The sequence below is a fragment of the Centrocercus urophasianus genome, unplaced genomic scaffold (assembly GCF_019232065.1).
Source record: "Centrocercus urophasianus isolate 14NV4802_14NV808 unplaced genomic scaffold, USGS_Curo_1.0 seq_19, whole genome shotgun sequence".
In the NCBI taxonomy this organism is placed as follows: domain Eukaryota; kingdom Metazoa; phylum Chordata; class Aves; order Galliformes; family Phasianidae; genus Centrocercus; species Centrocercus urophasianus.
The window spans coordinates 13,244,691-13,270,197 of record NW_024884744.1 but is presented as its reverse complement, the minus strand read 5'-3'; the positions used below and the strand labels follow the sequence as shown (position 1 = coordinate 13,270,197).

Here is a 25,507-nt window from a genome sequence, read left to right as displayed (position 1 = left end):
GGCATTGTCTAATGAGGTAAATAATGGGAGGTAGTGTTCATCAGTGCTGGCATGAAGAATCAAAGAAAAAGTTTTCCCAAAATACCAAATGTGGATTTGTTTCTATAGCATGCTTTCATTTTATTCACATTTGAAGTCCTTTCACAATGTATCATTTTGTCTAAAATACCACAAGCTCTGTAAAATACTGTGAATTACTTCAGTCATCCACAATGAAATTATGCCTTTCAGGTAGAAAAAAAAGCTGATTTCATCTTTTGCCCTCTGATTTATACAGCATGCTTGGGAGGAGGTCCTGCTTAGCCCTCCTGTTATCCACTGTCTTTCTGAGTGAGTAAAGAAATTAGATCTGCAGCTAGAGGAAGTTTGTGTGTTAGCAAACGCTGTGGTGGTTGGCAGATTTACAGTGCTTTTGGAGATACAGCTTCAGCCTCATCCAACTCAGCCCACTCAGAATGGGGCGAACATTAATCAGAAGGAATCTCTTTAATGGTAACACTTTGCCATAAAATGCTCTTTTTCACTTCTTTTGCCTTTTCTATATTTCAACCTTCAAGACAGATTTTACTAATCTCTTTCTTAATAAGAAATTTTCTCTGAGTAGAAACATCTAACCTGTGTGCCCTGGATTTTATCCTTCTTCACTAAGATCTCTCCAGTATCTGACTGTTCCGACATCCATCATGGAACCCCACGGACCAGGAGTGAGGACAGAATTTGGCTGTATTTATTTAAAAGAGTAGGGAAAAGGAAAAGGAAAAGGAAAGAGAGGCTCTAGCCTCATCTCACTTTGTCTAATGTAGCTCATGCTTGCAGTTTCTCTGGTGGAACGTACAGAATAACACACACATTTTCCTCTCTGTGATTTTTTATCCCTTCTCAACTTCATATCAGTCTCTTGAAAATAATGTCTTGATGGGTAACTTTGTACTGTAGCGAATGTGATCTTTTGTAATAATTGAGTAGGCATAGTGCTTTGATCTAATATTGAAGAGGTTAACTTGCCCTTAGCCATCTACCCCATGATCATGTTCAGACTGGATAAACAGGAATCCTTGCATCATTTTCTCCTTCTTAAGTAACTAATTAGGGCCAATTATACTTTATAAATATAACTCCTTAATAGATAAGCAAAGTGGAAGTGATGTTTGGATTTTAAAGCCTCAGCTATAGTTCGAGGTTAGAAAAGATAGGTATGGTAAAGGAAATAGCAAAGCAATTGCTAAATACTGCACAAGCTGGAAGAATAAATCCCAACACATTTTAAGAAAATTTATCTGAATGCCTGTTTTAAGTTCTTTTTTTTTTAAAGATTGGGGGTAGATTTTGTGTTCTTCTGGACACTGGCAAACCTGAACATAAGTACTGCAGTGAAATTAGTTTGACTGTGATGAAGAATAGCATACTGGGTGCATGCATATTTCACAAATGTTCCCTGTGATCAGAATCCATCACTGTCCTCCCTACAGGGTACCTACAGCAAGAGCAAAGTAAGCTCAAAGTAAGCTTGTCCTTTGTGAGTGATTGTAGGGCTGAACCCTCACTTGCAAAATGCATGGCCAAGGAAAACTTGCTTGTTTGCATGTGCACAGCTAACTCAAATACCAAGTGAGGGAGTTTTCCAGAGCACAAATTGATATCACTGTTGGTAAACTCAAAGAAGGAACTCTTGGTATGGAGAAAGGAAAGGCTGCACTCAGAATTTCCATGCTTTTAAACAGATGATAAATTTTCACATCTGGACTATATCCACATAGGTTAATTCTCTGTAACAAGAAGTTGCAGAAGAACTTTTGGAATTAAGCCTTATTGAAGAACACACTGCAGATTACTGACCTTTCTCTGCTAAATAGCAGAAGTCTGATGTTGCCCCCATAATCAGTCTGGGGAGTCCCAGAGAGAGAAGAAACTCTCAAGACAATGAAGCACATCTCCTAGAAGAGCAGCGGGGATCTGGGAAGGGAAAGCAGCTGCAGAGCAGGAGGACTAGAGCGGGATGTGGAGTTGAGAGAAGTGCAGCAGGGTTGGGAGATAAAGCAACGCGGAGGAGACTCAGCCAGGTGAGAGAGGAGGCACAACAGGCACTGGGAATCTAGGATCAAACTGCTCTCACTCAGCCACCTTCTATAGCTTTTTCTTCTTTTTACTATTCAGGGGGTCCCAGTTGCAGTCCAGTGTCTCCAAGCAGCCCAGGCTGCAGCTGCTCTGGCCGTGGGCACTGATGCATCTCCACTCTACCTTGCTCTCCTTCCATGCTGCACACTCAGCTTCCAACAGCAAGTGAGTATGCAGGGGAGGATCTTTCTGCCTGTTTTGGGAACTCTTACCTATGGCTTTTAGTCTCAGAGGTGGGAGGACACAAAAGGTAGAATAAAGAAAAAGAAGCTGGGAAACTGCTGCCTATGCGATGGGAAAACAGCACACAGTGACAGTGGCTTTAGGGATCTGTGAGCCATTACTGAGAGTGCAAAAACATAGGGTTACAAACCTGTCCACCCTGTAGCTACATTTCTGTCCTACTCCTGATCTGCTTTCTTATGCCCTCAGGTGTGCTTTCATTGCTACAGGGCAAGGAGCATCCATGGCACATGAAATCTTCCCTGTCCTCTCATACCCAGCTTTGCAAAAGGAGCTGTGATTTTGTCCTGAGGTGAGAGGAATGGGCAAAAATGGTGAGAGAGCACCTGTGGAAGTGGGGATAAAACAGGCAGAAAGACAAATGTAGTGCACTGCAGCGTGATTTACTGAGTGTAGTTTAGTGTTCATTGTTTAAGATAATTCATGATTTTCCCTATCATTGCCTAATTATATCTGTCATTATAAAAACAGTTAATAACTCCCACGTTTGCATACAACCAGATCTACTTCATTATAATGAAAAATCTCTGGTATTTCCTTTTTACTACGATCATCTACCCTTTCCAGCATGAATCCTCCACGGAGTTATGCATCTCACTGCATTCTTCCCTTCCCTTCCCATCCCATCCAGCCCAGGGCATAATGCCATTCACTAACTGTATGTGATTGCTACCGTACTATTGTGATGTGTTATAAATAGCACAGTTTCAGTATAGTTCACTCTGGAAAAGTATCTGTAGAGATGACCTTTGGAATACCAACTGTGCATTTCTTGTTTTTCCCTTTCACAGCATGCAGTGGATCATGATGCTCTTAATTGGTGCAGTTTATTAATTACAAAGGAGCATAGAAGCTGAGTGGTAAGCAGAGGATTTCTACAATGAAGTGGATAATTAAAAAGGATTAATGAGGTGGATTAAATAAAGGGATTGAGGCCAAATGGAGCACAAATTTTTGAAACATTAGTGGCCCCAAACTGCTACATGCAAGGGCACGTTCCTTTCCAGTTTGATGTTTGTTTTTACCCAGAAGTGTCAGTCTTTCTTTCAAACCAGGTTTATCAGCATATTCCCAGGAGAGCTGAGCAGATTTTGTCCCTCCTCCTGTGGCCCAAAGTGCTCCTTCTGTCCAGTACAAGTTCCCATCTGGTTTGCTTTCAGCTCTGTGCTGCACCTGTTTCCACTACCACATTAAAGACAAAACTCAAAGGATGTAATGGATGACACTAATCCTGTGCTTCCTCAATATGCTGAAGTGCTTCTTAATAACCTCTTTCTCTTTAAGAAAGATGGAGGAAAAAGACTTTGCTGGGATTCTGAAACAACAGAAGCCTGCCTAATCCACCCCTAAAGCTTCTTGGCTAACAGCATTCCTTCATGCGGAAAGGCTTCTCTGTGGGCAAGTTTGGAGCACAACAAAGCCTATAGGACTGATGCAATTGCCCCCAAATTCTGCTGTCAACAGCTGGGTTTTTCTTCTCCCTCCTGCTCCCAAATCAGAAGTGGTTCCACTTCAGATCTGAGCAGAGCTTGGAGGGACTCAGCAGGCAGTGGAGGCGGCTGCAGAGATGGAGAGGAATCCCCCAGGGTGGGAGGTGGGAGGGAGCTGGTACAGTGCTGTGGGAGCGGCAGGTAAACACTCATTGTGATATTTAAATCAAGTTCCCTTCTGAAGAGAGCTCATTAAACAGCTGATATCTCTTGATCCTTTCTCCCAGTCCATTACCGGATCATTTTTGCATAGTTATTTTGCAAATGGTAGAGGGAGACATACATATTTCTGCCACATGACCCCCATCTGTCTGCCTTGTGGATTTCTCAGTTGCAGTAGTGCTATCTGGCCAAGCACTTACTTGGCTGGAATAGGAAAGCAATTAGTATGTAGGTAGTTATTTGCGTCGGTTTCCTTTTTTTGGTGTGACTCATGAAGCAGAAATCACAGGATATGGTCATTGTAATATCACTGCCCATTCTGAGCAATGGGGAGCTCATCTGTGGAGCACACAGGATTCCTCGCACATGATTTCTGCTTATCTCCCCACGCCAGTTACTAGTGGAAGCAGCACTTCGGAGCTGGGCCCACGCTGCCAGATCCGCTGCCCCTCCCAGCAGCAATATTGCCCCATTTATAATTGCTCAGTGTAGGCAGTAGGTAGCACACAACGGGGAGAGCCCGCCCCTTGAGCAACGCCGCCCGGGCCGGCTGAACGCCACCAGCCACCGCAGCCCCGCCTGACCCCGTGCTGCCGCCGGGCAGCTCTGAGCTGCGGCTCCGCGCGGCCCCTGCTGGAGCCCGGGCGCTACGCTGCGCCCCGCGGCCGCTCCTGTCCCCGGGCGCTGCCGCTGTGCACCGCACGCAGGAGGGCTGCAGGTAATTCTATTTCTGTCTGCGTTTCTATTCGAACATACTGATGAGAATTTTCAGGTTTTTTTGGATGAGATGTTTCTCCTTTTCTTGAGCTCCGAAGTGATTGATGCCCCCCATCAGCGCAGGCTGCTCAGGGCCCCATCCAGCCTGGCCTTGAGCACCTCCAGGGCTGGGGCACCCACAACTCTGCGGGCAGCAGTGCCAGCGCCTCACTGCCCTCTGAGTAAGGACTTTCCTCGTAATATCTCATCTAATCTAAACATACCATCCTGGTTTTATCTGCACAGTCAAATGTAGTTATTAGCGTAAGCTGCTCTCTACTGTGGCTCATGTGACCGTAGGCGTTAGGAGTTGGTGGATTTAAAGCTTTCATTCATTTCCTTTTCCTTAAGTATTACCACAACCCCACCATCTTTTGCATTATGATGAGAACTCATAGGAACAAGGAAACACAAGATTCATGTAAAATGTAATGTGACCTCTGGGCACAATATCCACTTAGCAGTGTTCAGTAATAAGAAAGTTGCCACGGTGTTGTGATATCAAGACCAAAAATCAGAGGATCTGCTCTGCCATCCTGTTTGTGCCACACGCAGAGAGCAGGTTGGTTGTGCGTAGGTGAGCCGGTCCCTGCTGCTGTCTCTGAAGCTCTTGTGGGAAAACACCCAGCGATTGGAAAGACCCTACACGATCAGCCTTTGTCTCTCCTCCCAGGGGCTTAGGCAGTGCAGACCAGTATTTTTTATGTTAATAGAGACCCCTCCCATCGTGTGTGACCGTGTGTCCTTCACAGCAGCTGTAAGGATTGCTGGTGCCTCCCGAAAACACAGCGGTGTGCCCAGGAATAGCTGCCTAGGGACAGGAGGGCGTCAGGTGGGTGCTGCCTGTGAATGACTGCCTCTCAGGCTGGTTGCTAAGGAGGTTGGGGTTGCCTAGCGACTTCATTTGGGTTTTTCTCTGCTAATGTGAAAGCAGGAGCCCCAGATGGGACACAGACAGCACTTAGACCAAAGAGCTGCAAGCAGAGTGGGACGCAGGCATGTCCGTGCAGTCTGGGCTGCTCCTGGCTCTCCATGGAGGAGGTGGCATGGGGACAGGCCCAGCTCACGGCTTTCACTCAAGATGCTCTTCACCTTGCTGGCATGGCGAGGCCCGAGGAACCATGGGTTCCCTGTTCTGGGGTGCTGCTGTGGGTGCAGCAGGTGAAGGACGCAGCTGGGCCCATCCCACACAGCCCTGCCGCTGCCGCCCTGTGAGGGGCTCAGGTTCTGACAGCTCTTGCAATGCTTCTGCTGTTCGTAAAATACCCACGCTGGGCCCGTCAGGCTGTCCTGCACCAGGTGTGAGGTGCTGCTCACCGGCATCTCTGGGTGACTTCGCCCCGCCACTGCACCGACTCGATGAAAAAACGGAGCGGGGTTTTGGACAGGACCGATGCCGGAGCCGTGTGCCGGCCGCTGTACCTGCAGGAAGATGGCATTTACCACAGCCCCGCCCCGGCAAAGACTGAAGCCCACCAGCTTTCGTCCCCCCGCGGGATGGGAAGAAATTTGTTTTTCCAGAATTTAACACGCTCAGACCGGCACCGTGCCCGTCTGCAGCAAGGTCCCGCCTCGGCACGCGGCTGCCGGGCCGACAGCGGCACGGTGACTCAGCGCTCCGCGGGCAGGGGCGGCGGACGGGACGCAGCGGCCACTCCGCGGGCGCGGGCACGCGCACGGCGGACGGGGGGCGGCGCGGGGGCGCGCGAGCCGGACACCCGACGCAGGCCGCCCCGTCGGCGTCTCGGCGCTCGGCTGTCCGCCCTGAGTGGGCGGGGCCTTTCCGCTGCCATCCGCGGTTCGGCGCTCGCTTCCTCGCCGCCGGGGCTGAGCGAAGGAAGAGGCAAGATGGCGGACAAGGCGCCCGGCGGCTCGCAGAAAGGCAGTGGGAAGGTGAGGCCGTTCCGCGGGGCGGCCCGAGGCCCGGCAGCCCGTTCCGCCGCCGGGGGGTGTAACGGCCGCTACCCGCCGGCGGGCGGCGGGAATCAGGAGCGGCGGGGCGGGCGGCGCGGCCTGCCGAGTCCCCGCGTCCCCGCCCCGGCTCCGCTCCTGCGCGGCGGGACCGCGGCCCGGCCGGGGAGAGGCGGGAAGCGGGCAGTGCGGCGCGGTCGGGGTCCGAGCCATCGCGGGGCGTCCGCAAGGCGCCGGGCAGCGGGCTTCTAACGGGCTTCTAACGGGCCTCTAACGGGCTGGCGGTCCCCGTTCCTCGGCCGCGGGGGGCGGCAGCGCCGCGTCGTTCCTCGCGCCTTTCGCCGCGCGTTCCGTGTGCCGTAATGGCCGCGTTGGGTGCGAGGGCCGCGAGCCCCGGCGGCGCTGCCTCGCGCACGGCGTGTCCGCGGCCGCGCTCCGCCAGCCCGGAGCCGGGCCTTCCTCGCATTCCGTCCCGTTTGCGGCGTGGAGCGGCCGGGCTGCGGGCGGCCCGCGGGTTGGGGCTGCAGTGCTGTCTGCTTCCCTCGGTCTGGCGGATCTTAAACCAGAAGGACAGAACTTCTTCTGACCGTTCTTCTTCTTCCTTTGATTTTTTTTTTTATTTTTTTCTTTTTTTTTTTTATTTTTTTTTTTTTTTTTTTTTTTCTTCTTCCCGTAATGTGAGTGTGGAAACCGGTCAAGGGAGAATTTTGGCAGGGGAATTTCTGGTGCTGTAGAGATAAATGTTCTTTTGCTCATTTTTTTGTTATTCAGCTAAAGCAGGATTTCTTTATTATTATCATTATTATTATTATTGTTATTATTATTATTATTATTTTGCTTGGAAACCAACTGAAATTTCGTTACTGAGAGTGTTTGCATTAGAGAGGGAGTTTTATTTTTGCTTGCCTTTCATGGCCTATTCCAAATATTGTCAGGAAGCATTTCTTGCATCTTGCCTTTGGCTTGGAACTGTGAGCAGGATCTGGATAGAGAATTTGTGTGGAAAGGCTTCCAGGGGTCCAGGGGTGGTGGGATTACAGGTATAATTAGGCACTGAATTATAGTTTATAGAGCACTGCAACCAATCGCATGGTGTACAAAGCAGCTCGTGTACAATCCTCTCCTTTTTACAGTTATGCTTTTTTAATTTATTATTTTATCAGTGTATTATTTCTGTATTGATGCCCTTTTTCAAGTTTATAATAATAATTTTTAAAAAACCCACTTTCCTTAGTTCTGCAGTGTTGTGTGCAGACTATCCTTCATACTAAGTCATGCCATTGAAATCAGTGGCAGACTGCAACGTTGAACAGGTATGTGTTAATTTCTCAAGACCTGGTGTTCTCAGGAGGCCCTAAGCCTTGCCACCTCCCTGCAGTTCCACCTCAATTCAGTTTCTTATTACTTCAGAGGCATGTGCTGTGTTCCCGGTGGCCTTTTTCTCATGCTAAATATTGTAGACCTTGTTTCATCAATGTTATTGTATGTAGCAAAGAAAAGAATGGTTCATGGAATGTTTGTATTACTGTTTTGATTGCTTTTTACAAGTGATTATGCAACATTTTGATTTTTTTTTTTTTAAATTTATTTACTTAAGAATAAATAAATCAGAGTTTTAGGTTCCATTTCCTTTGGTGCCTCGTGTTTGCAAGTTATAAGATATGTTTTGTAAACTCCATAGGATGTGTTTTACTGGCAATTTTGAAATGTTCCCTTGCTGGCTTCCACCCTGTCTTCTGGGAAGAGCACTGTGATGTGTTTCCTGTGCTCTAAGTCTGGTGACCTGGCAAGTGGAGGCTTTAAAACTTGCAGTTCCTCCCATTCACAGCATGTGATGTTTGTTCTTTGGTGTTTGTGTCCAAGCACAGATCTGCAGTATATGAATTCACTTTTAGAGGCTATCACCAAGTTTATTTCAGTCCGGTATTGTCTGTTTGCTTCACTGTTTGGTGGCCATCCATTGAGATGGTTGGGGCTAGGAGCATCCATTGTCTGCGTTGCCATGGTGGTAGCTGCTTTTTATAACCTAAATAAATTTGAGAGTGTCTTATATGAAATGTGTTGTAAGAGCATCATCTATTCACCTGTCATGTTAAGGTTAGGATAACAAGGTGTGCCTAAGGTTTCTAGAAAAATAACTGGTAACGGAGGACAAAATGAAGGAGGAGGAAATGAAGGTTGCCAAAGACTACATGGGAGCTCGTTGTAAGATGTAGTTCTAAAACGGCAGATTCTAATTCTGTTTTGTAATGTCAATAAAATGAAATATTACCTGCTTGGATGACTCTGCCAGTTTCTTAATACATCTTCTAAGAGCTGTAACTGTATTGCATGTCTGCTGCTCTTGCATGTGATCTGGTACCACTTGGGTGCCACATGGCAAAGGAGGTTATTATTCACTGGGATCAAGTTGTAGGTTTCCCATTTTTCATTTAAAAAGAGTATTAGGGACATTACCTAATCTTAAATGCATTTCTTAGGCTTTTGTGCAATGTTATGCATCAATAAAACATTGAAGAACCAAGATTCTTGTGTCTGGGCAGCCTTCATTGGTAAGTTGAAGTGTATGAGGAGCAGCAATGAAAAATCTGTGCAAGTGTGAGTTCCAGTTAGGTGTAGCATTCTGCAGGATGGTGGTACCTGTGGTCTTCAGCTTCTCCTGCATTGTTATTCAGCTTGTGAAGAAGAGCAGGAGAGGCGTGAATGCATTCCTGTGTTGATGGATATGTAGCTGGAGGTTACTTTCAATTTCCTCTCGAACAGTAGAAGATGGAATATTGGCTGCTCATCTCTGTTTAAGGTTCAGAAAAACAAGACTGTCCACATACCAAGTGAAGTAAGAGCTAACACACGTTATTTCCTTTTGCTAAACTAATGGATTGGTCCTTAAGTTAATATATTGATCCCTGTTGCTAAGCCAACCTTTATCAATTCTAAAGGAAAAGCATCCCTTGCAATTTTCTGTTGGCTTTTGTGCATGCAAGTGATGTCTGTTTAAACAGTGAATAATGCTAGTATGTACTGTTCTAGTAAATGTGATGAGTAAGTAGATTAGCTGTAAAATTTAATTCATGGGTGTTTGCATGCATTTGTTTCCTAGATTGTTTGATAGAGAAAGGAAGTATAAAAAGAGGCAAGTTGGTTTGGGAAACCTCCCTGCTCTTGCTGAGTGTTAACCTCTGAATTGGAGATGTGATTCTGTTGGCATTTCCTTGGTGGTAGTGCTGACACCGGCTGTTCTCAGTCTTAGCAATGCTTTCCTTCCCATACACTGTCCTCTCCAGGTGATTTGGCATAATTTTAGGGGGATGGTATTAGGGAGGCAGCCTGTTATGATTAAGAAATTGGTTTGGCTGACCTTCCCCAGCCATCTCATTCCCAGGTGATCAGCTAGAGTGGGAGAAGCAATCTAGTTCTGTGTTGGAGATCAGTTGTCTGGTGTGGGAGCAGAATGAAGGGAGGGTGTTGAAGCAGAGCAGGAGTGAGAGGTAACCAGAGTTGTGTTTAACAGCTTTACCCTTGGGCTGTGAGTTTTGCAGGAGCAGGACTTTGATTTATGTTCAGGCTTGCAGCCATTATCATTCTAAAGATAGCATCCAGAGTCTGATGGCTGTGGGATCGTATGCTGTGTTTTATGGGCAGCTTTTGTTCTTTGATGTTTTACAAAATGGCACCAATATTAGCTTAAACGTTTATGTATTGCAGCATATTTTAAACATTTGTGAAATAGTGTCATCATGCCAGCTTTACCCAGAGGTTGCTAAATCTGGGGAAAGTGTGAAGAACTGGATTTGTGGGCACGTAGCTTGCTGACAGGAAAGATCTGGAAGAACAGTCATCGCTTTTGTGTTTTCTTTGGAAGCTGCCGTGAAGCTGGAATAAAACTTAAGCATCAAAATCTGAGAGATGGGTCTCAGTGTTGACTTCCTGGTAGGAATTTATGGCAAATTCCACTTCTGTGCTCCTTTTACTATATATATTTGTGCCATTTTGAAGGTTGATCGAAGTTGGGTAGATTCAGGGTTAAAGATCTGAGCAACCTGACTTCCAGAACTGCGTTTTCTCTGGAATGGCATTGAAGCAGCCTGCGTTGCTGCTTCAGTTACGATGGCAAAAGTCTTTGAGGGACCCATGCAGAGAAAGAAATGGAGGCTGATCCAACTGGAAAAGAATCTGCTTGTGTTTTTGTTATTGTGCTGTTTTTGAAGAAAAACAGTTTCATGTGGAGTGTTGGTGGCGGTGAACTGGGAATGAGGACTTGTGTAAGCTGCTTATGCTGGCAGCTACTGGAAAGGAAGACCCAGCACAGCCTGTCTATCAGCATGGTGAGCACAGAAGAGCTGTCCTCATCTCTCAGATCAGCAGCTGCTGGAGCGGGTTGCAGGGTGGCTCTGTCTGCGGTTGAGTTGCGCTGTTGAACCTGATTAGAAGGGGAAAAAAGAATCTTGTAGGGCTCAGTTATTCTATTGAATCAACCCAGCTGATGTCACTCCTGGAGGGAAACATTGCCCCTCACATCAAGGCAGTGCAGCTGGAGTGCAGTGCTGCAAGTATTAAATTAGTCGTCTTTAATTGCTGTTATTTAGAAACTGACAGATAGGGATGTGTAATTCTGTCAGGAGTTACTTCAGTTTTCCATGTGAGTACAGTTGCTTGGATGGTCAAAGACGTGAGCTAAATTTATAGACCTTAAAAACAAAACAAAACAAAAAAAGAACACTGTCAGGAGGAGAATGCTGTGGCTCTGTGTTTTCTGGAGCAAGCTAGAATTGCTTCTGGAAGCTGTTGGGGTTCTCCTTGGCAGAAGCTCAGCCGGTGCAGAAGTGGTGCTGTGAGGCAGGGCCCTGGGGCAGACTGGGAGCTGCCGTGCCTCTGTGTGGTCACCCCTGGGTGGCCTGCTGGTCACCTGGCCCGCACCAGAGGCCTTCCAGAGCCGTCCTGCTGGGGACTTGCAGGTTAGTGCCTGGAGAGTTCTGTGCATCCTTCCTCAGGATGTCATCTGTTGTGTCTTAAACATCACTGTGTTGGGCCTGGGTGCTGCCTGTTACGGCATACTCTGACTTGCTTGCTGTCCTCCATGGAAGTACCCCAGCACCCACCCTCATTGGATGCTGTTGCTTTCCAAAACTCCTCTGTGATACAAAGAGAATGGAGAAATGTTACTTTCATTCTTCTGATGCCATAAAATCCCAGCCAACCTCCCTCATGCTTTGTCATGCCTTGACTTCTGGTCAAGAAGGCTGAGCATGGGCATGGTGTGCTAGTTCTGATAGAAGCTGTAAATACCTGGTAACAAATGCTGGTGTTTTGTAACTAATGAATAAGCTTTGGCTAAGGAAAATCTTTTATTTTGACTTTAAATTCCAATTTACATATGAGCTGTGCATCAAGCAGTTCTGTCTTAACAGCAGAAGTTCCATTAGTGAGGCTTTCTGGAATTCAGGCATTACATAACTTCAGAGCTTGCTCAGTTCTGTTTGCTGGAGTTTGTATCACTTAAATGAATTTCAAATCTGATTTTAAAAAGGCCCAACACCACCTCTGCACGGATTTTATAGACATGTTCCATAGCCTAGAATTGATTTTAAAAAAAGGGGAGTGAGTTTAAATACAGAACAGCAACAGAAGGAAAGTACATGTCTCGTAAACTATATATAGTAGTGCAGAACATTTAGTATGTGTGAGATGTGCGGTTTAAAACTTGTTAGGGATCATCCAGCTTGAGTGCTGTCTCTCTGGGCCTTGGCAACTCATTTATCACTTGTTTTAGATCACAGACGGGATACTGCATAATTGTCTGAAAAGATAGGGAAGTGTTCAAAGAAAGCTGTAGAGCTGTGGATCAGTGAATTCTTGTTCATAGTTCTAACGCTGCATTGAAATTGACAGCTGGGCATGCATTACTACTGTGTGTTTTTTCAACTTAAGTTACTGTTTAGTTTAGGGTAATAGAGTTAATTGATGAATATTCACAAATTGGACTTAATGATCTTGAGCAGGCTTGCATCTACGTGCACCACACTGAGCGGGTTTGGGAACGATTTTATAGTAGTAAGGCATGTGTATTTAAGCACAGTGTAATCTTTAGCAATCTAGTGACAACTTCGGCAGATTCCTTGTAGCAGACTTCATTTTTTTTTTTTTTTTTTTCCTCTTTGAAATGGTGTTAATGGCAAGTTTAAAAATTGAGCTGTGAAAATTTAGGCATTTTTATTGGTAGTCCCTTGTTTGACTTCTGTGGGTGCTGTGACAGTATTCAAATATGTCACCGAAATACTTTGTGCATGTTGTCCTTCTTGAGTATGTGAACCTTGAACCTGGAATCACTTGCAGAGGACTGAATCAGAAGGAAGCAGTTTGTTGGCCTGGTTTTCTCTTTCCGTGTCTCACCTCCTCTTCATTCTCTCTCCAGGTCAGAGCTCCGGATGCAGCACATAACACTGGGTCTGCTGATACACATGTAAGGCCAAATGTTTTTTTTTTTTTTTTTTAAATGAAAGAGGGCTGCTCTCCAAAGAAAGCTGCTTATTGCAGGCAAACTCTGTTGCAAATCTGTAGGTGTTTGTAAATGGAATATGGATGTTTGTATTAAAAAAAAAAAAAATAATAAAATGTTCCTTGAAAGTTTTTAACAGCCAGGAGTGTAGGAAGGTCTACTGAAGGATGTTGCATTGTAACAGATGCATACAGTTTTCACTGCTTCTTCATGTTTAAATATGTTTCTTTTATACTCGAGCGTAGTTCAAAATGCTAGCTGGTTAATTTTAAGTCAGTGTATGTTAAAGTGGACATTTTTATTGTATGCCGTTGGTTTCTCAGAAAAATGAGGGAAGAGGTGGCCCTGTTTCAATCCTCTGTTTTTCTTTCTAATAGAAAATGCCTAACAGGTATGTAGTTGTCTGTCTTTGTTTCAATGTTACTTTGCTTCTGCACTGAAGATACCTTCTCCCAGTCCTGCGGTTGGCACATTGCAGGAGGGCTTACCTGGTCCTGACCCAAAATGAAATACACAGCAAGAGCCAAATAGCATAAGTGCCAGACAATTCATCTCTCATTTAGATATCTTTCTATATATATGCATAAATATATATATATATTTGCCATATGAAGAAGTCAAGTTTACTTGCTTGTATGAAAGCATTATTCAAGTTACGACAGCGGAAACTTCTGATGAAAAAATGGGATATTTTTCATGACTTGCTTTCCTTGATGCAATTTAGAAAATCATTCCTAAAACTCTTTTGAAAATGTTTTTACTGTCTGTGAAACTGGGTTTTCAGTACTTCATGCCATCTTATGCGGTGTTATGTTCAGTGGGAATCTACTTTCATGCAGTGATTTGGCTAGTTAACTTGAAGTTTTTGCTTTGCTTCCATCATGTGCTTTACTCCTCTCGTTGTGTCATTTCCATTCAGTAAAGGAAGAAGGTCTTCAAGCTTTATGCTATTGTGCTGTTAGTAATTTTGTGAAGCTGCATATGGTTAATGCTATAACTGCCTCCTGGAATGTGAATCGCAGGAGTAAATGAGTTCACTCCTGTTAATTTGATGTTGCTCCTGCCACATGGAGCACTGTTTTGTTCTGAGATCATTTCTAAAGAGAGGAGGTCTTAGTGCCAGATCTCTGGTTGTCCTGCTTCCATTATGTGACTAGAACACAGGCTCTGTGCTGTGAGACATAACTTGTGGATGGCAGGATAAGCCTTGAGTAGGAGTGCAGTGTTTGTATTTGTGGGCATTGCTGTGCCACAGCAGCGTGCCAAGGTTCTGTATTGCTTGTCATACTGAAATATGAGCTGTCATTCAGACAGCAGGAAAATGTGATTTTATTCACTTAGAAGACATGTAGATGGGTGAAAACCTGCTGATGAGCGAATCACAGGGGCTCATGTTGACAAACACAGCGTCATAAAGCAGATGACTCCACAGACAACACTGCATTAATTTGTAATGGGTCATTTCCCATTTAATTAGGAACTGGGAAATGTTTTTAAAAGAAATAAAAAAACCTTTCTGGTCGAATGCTCGGTACAAATCTAAGAAGTTTCTGAGTTACTAAAGAAGGATTATAAGCTGATTGTATCTCTAACAGTTGTTCAGCTTTTTGTTCTTGTATTAGGTAAAGAGATGTTGAACAGCAAGCTGATACTAGAAATGAACATTCTTATACAGGAAATTATTCCTAGAGGAAATCTTGTTGTTGGCATTTGATTTTTTTTTTTAATAATAATATCATAGAGAAGTTGCACACCTTATTTGTCTTGATCTTTTATTGAACTTTTTTTTTTAAAACAGTTAATCACTGTCAGCTATGTCAGAGCATGAAAAAAGTCTTTTCAAGACAAAGGCTGATGGATTATCTTCTGCTCTTTTAGAATATTATTCTTGTTCTTAGGCTGGTTCTGTATGAGCTACTGTGTTAAACTAGGAATTTTCAGGACTTTCTTTTCTTTTTCTCTCCTTTCCTTCCCATTTCTCATGTCTTCTGAACATGGTCGTCGTCCTGTTGTCCTTGCTCTCTCGGTGCTTTACAGGAAGCACCCATCAAATTGTTTGAGATGTCTTTGAACGATGTTTTAGGAGTTTCCTAATTAAAACAGTGACCATTCATTTTTCTGAAACACAGATTTAACTTGTTTTATTGTGTTAGATAGCTCAGAGAGAAGTGCAGGAAGCCTTTTGTTTTATTTTCTGAACGTATAAACCAGTTGCCACCTGTAATTCACTTAGGAACTTTCTGGTCTTGGCCAAATTGAAGAGTAACATTATTTTAATTGTTTTGCAAACATTCTATTATTTTTCATACTCCTTTTGCAGCCTTTAATGGAAAGTAAACTTAAAGCATTCAGCATTGGCAAAATGAGTGCTGCCAAACGGACTTTGAGCAAGAAGGAACAAGAAGAATTAAAAAAGAAGGTAATTACATACAACAAAATGTTGGTATGTATGCAGGGCTGGAATTAGTTTGTTACATTATAAATAGCTTCATCAAGACCTTTGTTTTGATTTATAAAACTGTAGCTTTATAGGAATGAAATTGAATTATATTTTACATGTTTAATTTGTTCTTGCTGTATGTGGTGTTTGGAGGCTTGCTTCTCTGCTTATCTAAGTGAGCACTCAAGTTCTTTGGCATCCTGAAATGCTGAATTACAGCAATCCATTGGTTATTGTGCTTTTTAAAATGAAGACAGATATCACCTTAGGTTATTTTCTGTTTGCTTTCTAACCTTAGATTTCAGTAGAGTGTTTGTTGTCTCTGAAATTGTTCCAATATACATCTTTGTTACTCTCCAAAGTGTATTTTTGTCTGATGAGTTAGATACTAACTTTAATCATTTTGATCACTAATAAACTGAATTTTGGGATGCTCAGGAGCATCTGAATGTTGGGAAATATGTAGCATATAGTTGCTGAAGTGGAAGTTTAGAACTTTTGGACTTTGAACATTACAAACTCAACTCCTACTGTACTGCAGTGGGATTTTTCTCGCTAGGTTCCTGAAAATGCTAGCATAGAGAAGCATATAACGGTGTTTCATTTAGCCTATCTTACTCAACTTTATTGAAGAGTTGAAATAACTTTTCTGGGGAATGTATACAGGTGATCCTGGTGTTTGTCTCCTGCAGTTAGATGAATCAGTGATAACAGATAAGCATCAGAGAGCAGTACATATTCTTGTGTTAACAAAGCTTCAGTCTCACTGTGTTGGCTTTTTGTACAGTCTTTTCGATTTAACCTTTCAAATGTTAAATTGCCAAATGAACCCAAACCAAACTTATTTGCTTTGAGTACTGCTTGCTGTGTTCTTCCCACATATCTCAGCAATTTGATTTTTTTTTTTGGTCTGAAATTGAAGTGCATTTGATAGAGTTCATAGTATGAACTCTAGGAAATTAAAAGGGATGTAATATAGCTAATTTAAGAATAGCTATCTAGTGGGGGTTGTTCTGTGGTGATAGTAATGATTAACATTTGCTTTGTAGGAGGATGAGAAGGCTGCTGCAGAAATTTATGAAGAATTCCTTGCTGCCTTTGAGGGAAGCGATGGCAATAAAGTGAAAACATTTGTAAGAGGAGGAATTGTTAATGCATCTAAAGGTATAGCTCATCTTTTTTTGGGTGGTAGTGGTAGATTGTTCATCTTAGGCTAAAGATGAAGATGGGCTTTGAATTGCATTTTAAAATGGATACGTTGCATTATAAACAGTCATGGAAATTTGATGCTAAAATTTACTTTTTACTTTAACTCACAAAATAGTTAAGGCAGATGATTTGTCCTTTCAAGTTTCAGGGGAATTTTCTGATCTTTGCTCTTCTTATTAAAAGATGATTTTAATCACCAAAAGTGTTTGTCCTGGTGCAGTGCTAACATAGTTTGTTTTTCATTTGCTTTTGGTTTCAGAGGAACATGAAACCGATGAAAAACGGGGTAAAATCTATAAACCTTCATCACGATTTTCAGATCAAAAAAACCAACCAAGTCAACCATCTAATGAGAAGCCTCCATCCCTCTTAATGATAGAAACCAAAAAGCCTGTAAGTTTCTTATTTGAATGCTAACTCGTTGTTCAAGGGTTTGTTTTGAAGTGCTTAGAAAAAGTCTGTGTGGTCTTGCAGTGTAGTGTTTCCATTTATCACACAGTAAAAGAAGGTGGGAACATGTTTGATTTGCTTAATTCTTAGAAAATAACAAGAAGATAAAATGCAGATATCTGATAGACCTGTATCCAGTGCCACGTACTTGATGCTGCACTTTGTCTCCAGCATTTTTCACTTTTTCTCCAGCATTAAAAACATATCCAGTATGTTTTTACTGTATTCCTGTTGGTTACGAATACAGATCTGGTGATTGTTTTAAAGTAACAATCTCCAGTCTGGGGGATTTGTGAAGTTTTAGAAGCAATTCTTGTTACCATTTGTTGTTACTCTTTTGTACCTTTAAAAACGACGACAACAACAACAACAACAAAAAACCCACCAAACAAAAAAATCCAAAAACTAACAAACAAAAAAAAACCACCCCAAAAACAAGAGATGGAACCCACACAAACCAATCAAATGAGACAACACCTTTGCATTGATCCAAATTCTTCTTGAGTCATTTTTTTAAAAACAATTGTTTTGGGTGGTAATATTAGAGCAGTTCCCTTCAGCTCTTTAAGTTCTACCAAATGAGTAAATTTTAGAACTTGAGAGTTTCTGAAACTGAACAGCATGGTTTTCATTTAATTTAGTTTGACCATTGCATGGTTGGGTGCATTTTCTGGTTCTGAAGCTCAGGTTTTTGATACAAAAATTACTGGAATTTTTATGAACAGGCTTAGTTATCAAGTCAGGTGATAGTTACATGACTACTGTATATGTGTAATGTGTAATTGATGTCTTGGAAGTCTTTAAAAGTGCTACTACAATTCTTAAACTTAGATTAAAACAATGTGGTACTGCCTACTAGGATGGGAAATGAGATAGAATGTGGTAATTATGAGTAATCCCATCCTAGCTTTCCTCCAGCTTTAAGCAAACCTCAAGTCTCAAATAATGGGGTGATGCTGGATGGCAGTTCTGATTTTCATCATATGTAAAGCTCTACAGTACCTGGATTTAATTGTTTTTTTAATCACTCTGAGCTCTGTTGTCATCTGCAAATATTTGTACTGTAAGAATATTGCTGCTTTTCAAATTTGTCATAAATACTTAGCAGATAATGCAATCAGTTTACTCACTTGCCCTGTCCAATGGTGATTGAAGATAATGAGGTAAAAATGATTTTATTTATTTGGCAGACACTCCCCAAAAACAAACAAAAACAAACAACTTTGCCTGGGGTGAGTAGGAAGTCCAGTTTTTCCAAAGCTGTAGTGTGTAACACCAATATTTTGTATGTCTGCCTATTGGAAACGTTTTCATTTAAATTCGGTTATAAAAGCGATGTTGTAGAAGGATTCACAGGAGTTAGTTAAGGTGCATATAGTGCAGTTAAGAAGAAAATCCATTTTCTTTGTCATTCAGTTGTTTTTCTGAAGATCTTTGACTATTTACAGTAACTCTTCAGACTTGCATTTATATCTGAAAGGAAGTATAGATGGAAATTCTTTTCATGTAGAATGTTTGCCTGTGGATAAAATATTTGGATATACATATATACACATGTAAATTATTACTGTATATTTGTGTGTATATATGTGTGTGTATTCTTAAAAAGAAGAAGTACACATGTATCAATTTAATTGGAGCATGAAGGTTTGCTAAGGGAGTTATCAGTTTTGTCATAAGCTTTAAAGTGGACCAAACTGACAAAACACACCACAGGTATTTTAAATTTGTGTGTTGTAGAGAAAGTGTTGGATCACGTATGCTGTGCTGTAGTAGTCAGAAGTAGAAAAGTTTAGTTCAAGCTATCCTTAATTTTACATTTGGTAGCTGTGTTTGGTAGCAGTCATTTTTAATGTTTTCAAGTCTGTTTTCTTTTATTTTCTTCTGTAGTTTACTTGGTTTGAAAGCTGAGGGTAAAATGCATGGAAATTATCTAAAATTTTTTACATAAATACCATTTCCATTTTTTTTTTTTGTCATTGTACCTGCTCAAATGTTGGCTGATATATCTTTAATTTTAGCCTTTGAAGAAAGGAGAGAAGGAAAAGAAAAAGAGCAATCTGGAACTTTTTAAAGAAGAACTAAAGCAGTAAGTTTCCTTAGTTGTTTCTGTGAACAAGACACACAGAGTATGTCTACTTTGTTTCTACAGGCAGTATTTTTGATCTTTCTTGTTAAGCTTTTCCCTAAAGTCTCTCTCCACTCCAAGCCTTTCCTGTTAGCGTTGGCAGTCATACTTGTAAATGGAGCGTGAAGTTTTGCTGGTAGATGGTTGGTACAAGCCCATGTGATTTGTGTGGGTAATCCCATCTAATTAGTATTCTGGTGTCCTTGATGCTTCTGCCTTTCTCTGTGCTGATTGGTACTAAGAAGAGTTTACCACTACTGCTGAAGAGTATTTCTGTTCTGGAATCACAGACTTTAAAAATGATCGATGAGCAAGCACTGAAGTATGCTGGTCAAAATGAGTGGATTTCCTTCCCTGCCAGCAGTGTTTGTCTGACCTTTGAGGTTTTGTACTGCCTTCCTAAGCAGAAAAATATCCAGAGCAGTTAAAGATTAAAAACAAAAACAAAACAAAACAAAAAAAAAACCAACAAAACAAACAAACAAACAACAAAAAACCAACATATATCTGAGATCAGAATAAATGAATTACTGTTATGTTTCTAGAGCTACTTTAAGATGATTTTTGGTTTAGTTAATGTGAATGTCAGTTTCAAGAGTTAATCGCATGACACCCCTCCCTCCTCTTGGGAGAAGAGTTGAGAAGGAAGAGGAAGAAACCTGACAGAGAAAATGGGAGAAAATAATTTATTAAAAGGAATGTGAGCTAATACAGAATAATTAAGAATAATGAAGAAAATGAACTGAAAATTAAATCAGAAGACAGAGAAATACCAAATAGTTACTTGTGTGAGGGCTTTCATCAGAGATATAAACAGAGAGAGGGTCTTGTATGTACTGGGAATGTTCGGATGTCACCCTTAACAGCTCATGTGAGCAATGACTGCAAAAAGTAGGAGAAGAAAGATGCTCAGAAGTTGTGTGCATCTTGAAAAGATAATGGATCTTTGTCCAATGTGGAATTCAGGTCAATCTGTCAGAGCACAGCTTTTATTTCCACTCTTGCAAACAGCTTCTCAAACTTTTTTTTTTTTTTTTTTTGAGCTAAAAATACCTTGACAGTATGAATGAGGAAGCATGCAGCTGGAATTATTCTGGTGGCTACATTCCACCTGATTTAGCAAAAAAATGAAAGCATACTGGCAATTCCAAATTTTTAACAAGTCCATTGTTCAATAAACATTAAACATTCTTCTATTTCAAAAAGTGATATTTTAAAATGAAAACATTGAACTGTTGAAGTTTTTGCTTACATTCAACTTGTTCTGTAGGATACAAGAAGAGCGTGATGAAAGACATAAAACAAAAGGTAGATTGAGTCGTTTTGAACCTCCCCAGTCGGATTCAGATGGTCAGCGTCGTTCAAGTGAGTAGTCCCTGTTGCCTTTGTGTTTGCTGGGTGTACAAAACTTCTTGACTAAAATACGTGTTTCTTGTTTATTTATTCAGTGGATGCTCCTTCAAGAAGAAACAGATCGTCTGGTGGTAATACAGATTCTTTTCTCATTCAATGTAATGTCGCTTAAATGCATAGTAAGGGTTGTGACTTTTGTTATTTTCTTCTCCATTACTGTAGTACTGGATGATTATGCACCAGGGTCACATGATGTTGGGGATCCAAGCACAACAAATTTGTATCTGGGAAACATTAATCCTCAAGTAAGTTTGGAGCCATCCTGTGAAGTGCAGCATTAGCATGTTTGTGTCCAGCTGAAATTGTGACAGTAGCTTTTTTCAGTAGCATATTTTAAAATACATTTTAAAAAATGTAAGGTACAGTTAGCAATTGTAGAGGCAGTATTTGTTTGAGTATAGATGTGCTGCATATGTGTATGTTGAAATATCAGTTACTAGATTTAAAAATGCTGAACAGAAATGATTTTTCTGTGAATATTTCCTTCTGAGAAGAATTATCTGAGAAATTTGATTGTGCTTAATTTAGAATTCAGTCTCCTTATTATTAATGTTTTATAGCAGATTTAATTGGTGAGGAATGGATTAAGTGTTCTCCATGAAATCAAAATATCTGCATTTGCACAGAAATATGAACAAATATCTTAGAAATACTGCTGCGAGAGGCTAATTTTTACTTTTATTTCATTTAGATGAATGAAGAGATGTTATGTCAAGAATTTGGACGCTTTGGACCACTAGCAAGTGTTAAAATTATGTGGCCAAGAACTGATGAAGAAAGAGCAAGAGAAAGAAATTGTGGCTTTGTTGCATTTATGAACAGGAGAGATGCTGAAAGAGCTTTAAAGAACTTAAATGGTAAACAGGTTTTTCAGTTAGGGGTCATAATTATTTTTTTTAGGAACACTTTGTGGTACATTTTGCGAATAAATGTGACTAGTGTGCAGGACATAATTCTTAGTAACTGATGATAATTAGGTCCTTTTCTTTTGAGTAGTATCTGGATTTCTAATACTTAAGAGGTAACTAGTACAACAGACGTGCTTTTTGTGTATGGACTATTTTGTCTGTCTTCAGTGGGGTGAGAGGGGAAGGGGAAAAAGTATCTTAAGCGTTAAGGAAAGCTCTGCCTTCATAGGTCAGGAAGAGCCAAAAATCAGAAACCTACATCCTGGACAAAAATAAAAGAAAATGAAAGGATGTTGTTCTCTGCTTATGCAAAATGGTATTCTTCCATGACCATTGCTAAGTAAATTACAGTATGTAGGAGTTGTTATGGCTTATTAAATTTGTTTTTGGATTACATCATTTTAAATTTGTTACTATGAGAGAAAAAAGAAAAACGTTTTGAACAATTACAGTACAACAATGATATAACTTAAAAATTGCTCTGTTCTTTCTGATTGAGTCTTTCTGTGTTGAATCAAGTTTTTTTTTTCAATATTCTTGCACAGCAGTTCAAGTAATTGTATACTATGGTCTCCTAAACATGTACATAAGGGAGGATTAATAAAATGTTTTATGTATTGGGCTTTCAATTGCATAAGATACAGCTTGGTAAATATGGTAAGTTAACAACTTAAGTGGAAATTAAACCATGGCAGGGAAACCTAACTGTTGCACTTACACAGGAGAATCTGGTCCAATGCAGAATCAGTTTGTGACAACTGTGTTCTTACCTTTTTCAGGCAAGATGATTATGTCCTTTGAAATGAAGCTAGGCTGGGGCAAAGCTGTGCCTATCCCACCACACCCAATATACATTCCACCTTCAATGATGGAGCATACCCTCCCACCTCCTCCGTCAGGTCTGCCTTTTAATGCCCAGCCTAGGGAGAGGTTGAAGAATCCCAATGCTCCAATGTTACCCCCACCAAAAAACAAGGAAGATTTTGAGAAGGTAACTTATAGAACCCTGGGCCATATCTCATTGTTAAACACTACATCTATGAGAGTATTTCAGTGGCTTCATAGATTTGTATTGTTCAGGCTGACTTTGGCAGCCCTCAGTGTACAAACTCGTTGGCTCCCTGCTGTAGCCCAAGGGAACCTAACTAATTCCTGAAGTGATGTCTCCTGTCTTAGGGTACAATGTATTGGGTGGTCTTGACTTAATTTTAGCACTGTTTTAAATCTAGCTATCATTTTCCCCCTCCAGGCTCCCTGGATATTTTTCTCCTACGTCCCCTTTTCCCCCCCTTTTGTTGGCTGCCAAATTGCAGTATCTAAATTATTTTCTTTAGACAAAATACTATGTTTTAATTTGAGTAGTGTTATTTTTACTCTAGAGGAATTGATATATTGTGTGTAGAAGGTAATTTATCTGGACATTGAGTAAGTATTTAATGCTACTTATGGAGTCAGCTTTCAAACTTTTTTTTCTGGAATATTAGCTGATAAAAATGAGGGGTAAGTATCGTGTAATCACAAACTTTGATTTACATTTGTAAGAATTTGTTGATTCTTTGAAAGACACTTAAATGTTAGGGTTGTTTTTTCTAAGACTTGGAAATAAAGTAATACCAACCTGAACCAAGTCAAATCATTTAGAATCGTTTCATAAACTTAAGAACTCTTCTCTTAATTATTATATTCAGTGTAGAAGCTATTCAGTGCATCAATGTACATTCTGACAGGAATGTTCTGATACTTTGCAATTAGTGAACCTTTACGGTTCACTGTCACAACCATTTGCATTTTGTGTAATTGCTTATCTATAACTTCACAGCAGTGATTGCCTGCAAAACTTGTGATAGATGTGTAGTATTTTCATTGCATATGTATATTTTTGCTTGTTACTTGTTAACAATACTCACATATTCTATGTTTATTATCTGATGTGACTTCATATACAGACTCTGTCGCAAGCCATAGTCAAAGTGGTTATCCCAACAGAAAGGTACATGTTTTTCTTTATTATTACTGATCTAAATATAGAAAATTTCCCCTTCGGAATTTTAAAGAAAAATTGTGATGTTGAGGAAAAGGTAACAGCTTGACTGAGCAATGGTTCTTTCATAACACTTCAGAGAGATGAATGTGTTTTATGATCTTATTATCCTTATCTCAATAACTTTTTTTTGTAGTGAGGTTAGATTGAAGTAATTATCTTTTGCATTGTATTTGAGCAATTTCAGTTAGAAATCGTTGGAGGATAATTTTGTGAGTGAACGCTAGGGAGAAATAGATTATTTTAGTGATGCTTTGTGAGTCCCAAAATAACCTCTAAAGTACTTGATGGCTAGGATGCAGCTGTCTTCAACGTGGTGCTATCATTTTTTCCCTTTTTTTTTTAAGTTGTACAATTTGTAACTAATTCAGTTAGCAATAGGCTTTAATTTCTACTGTTTTTAAAATGTACAGCAGCCAATAATTATGGTTAGTTCCATAGTGCAAGCGTATTTTTGCATTTTGTTCTCTGTCAGTTCCTCTACATTCACTCCAGTCTAGGTATACTCTTGCTCAGTTAAGCTAAAACCTTTTCCCAAACATAGGAACACAACACTGTTTTAAAAGTAAATAAGCACGAAAGATTACCAAATTCTCTTTGACATTGGCCTTGGTGAGCAACACCAGCTGAACTGTCTGCGGCAGCGGGGGACCAGGAAAACATCATGGGATGGATTGGGAAAGTATACAGTTTTTGACCAGACATTGGTACGATCGGCTCCAATAAATGTGGTTTTATTATAACTGAAAAACTTTTTTTTGTTGGCCAACTTAAGCTAAATGACATCTTAAATGCACTTAAAACTATCATCTTTTTGTACAACACTGTTTTAATTGTCACCAAGTCCCTTTTTTTTTTTTTTTTTTTGCGTGTGCGTGGGGGGAAGAAAGATCTGTAAAGCTAGTTACAGTAGCTTATGAACATATCACTAAATGCTCAAGTGCATTTTGACTAGAAAATTTTCTATTTAACTTCAGGATGGTACGATTTTTGTTAGGTGGAGGCATGAATAATTAGAGTGACCAGGAGGAATCTTAATTTGAAAAATGTACTGAAGAATAAGTACTCATGTAACTGTTCAGTTCTTCATAATAATTAGCTTTCTGAGAGAAGTATGGATCCGTGTTATTTATTGTAGCGTTCTGAAAGCTCGTTGGTTAGAAAAGCTCATGTTAATTGAATTGCATTTGAAAACACATTACATTCATTTTCCTTGGTTTGATATCTGAAGGTGATAATGACGAATGTTACAAAGACTATTGCATGGTGTATTGCATTATGTATAAATTCTGACAAACTTTAGTGGGATACTGCGCTCAATTTCTCCTTGGCAGATTTTCAACACCGATTTTTAACATCTGTTATGTCTTGACAGTTACTAAAAGGCAAACATTACATACATACAGTCATTTTTTTCTTCTGAGAAATGCCTTATATGCCAGAATGCACATTAACACTTGCTGTTCAGCTGTGGGATGCATTGAGTCTTTTCATACAGTGGAGGACTTTCTGAACCAGATGTACTTGTCCAACCATAAGCTGCTCTTAAGCAATTTTATTGTGCTTGATAAATGAGCAATTAGATGAAATCCAGTGGCGCAGTTCTGTAGCAAGCCGGAATTGATCATGTTGAACTTGCCTTACAATAAACAAATGCTGCAATAGCTCAGAGATGTAAAAGAGCATTGTAATTTTTTTCCTATTTGTGTTTTCAAATACAGTTCATATAACAAGAACAGTTTTGC

General features: G+C 40.9%; 1 protein-coding gene across 3 annotated transcripts in view; it reads left to right on the top strand.

Annotated features, from left to right (window-relative positions):
- The first annotated feature begins 6,566 nt into the window (after positions 1 to 6,566).
- LOC122161239 (U2 snRNP associated SURP domain containing) overlaps positions 6,567 to 25,507 on the top strand; it is a 41,819-nt gene continuing 22,878 nt past the window's right edge. The window contains exons 1-12 of one of the 3 annotated variants that reach the window (XM_042820497.1): positions 6,567 to 6,659; positions 13,090 to 13,137; positions 15,494 to 15,592; positions 16,663 to 16,777; positions 17,082 to 17,215; positions 19,294 to 19,361; positions 20,671 to 20,765; positions 20,849 to 20,881; positions 20,976 to 21,058; positions 21,505 to 21,670; positions 22,501 to 22,712; positions 23,668 to 23,711. In XM_042820497.1, the coding sequence (XP_042676431.1) occupies positions 6,615 to 6,659; positions 13,090 to 13,137; positions 15,494 to 15,592; positions 16,663 to 16,777; positions 17,082 to 17,215; positions 19,294 to 19,361; positions 20,671 to 20,765; positions 20,849 to 20,881; positions 20,976 to 21,058; positions 21,505 to 21,670; positions 22,501 to 22,712; positions 23,668 to 23,711 (1,142 nt within the window). In that variant the 5' untranslated portion in view covers positions 6,567 to 6,614. Of the gene's footprint in view, positions 6,660 to 13,089; positions 13,138 to 15,493; positions 15,593 to 16,662; positions 16,778 to 17,081; positions 17,216 to 19,293; positions 19,362 to 20,670; positions 20,766 to 20,848; positions 20,885 to 20,975; positions 21,059 to 21,504; positions 21,671 to 22,500; positions 22,713 to 23,667; positions 23,712 to 25,507 lie in introns of those variants that run through there. The other 2 variants (XM_042820496.1, XM_042820498.1) reach the window with 2 other exon arrangements.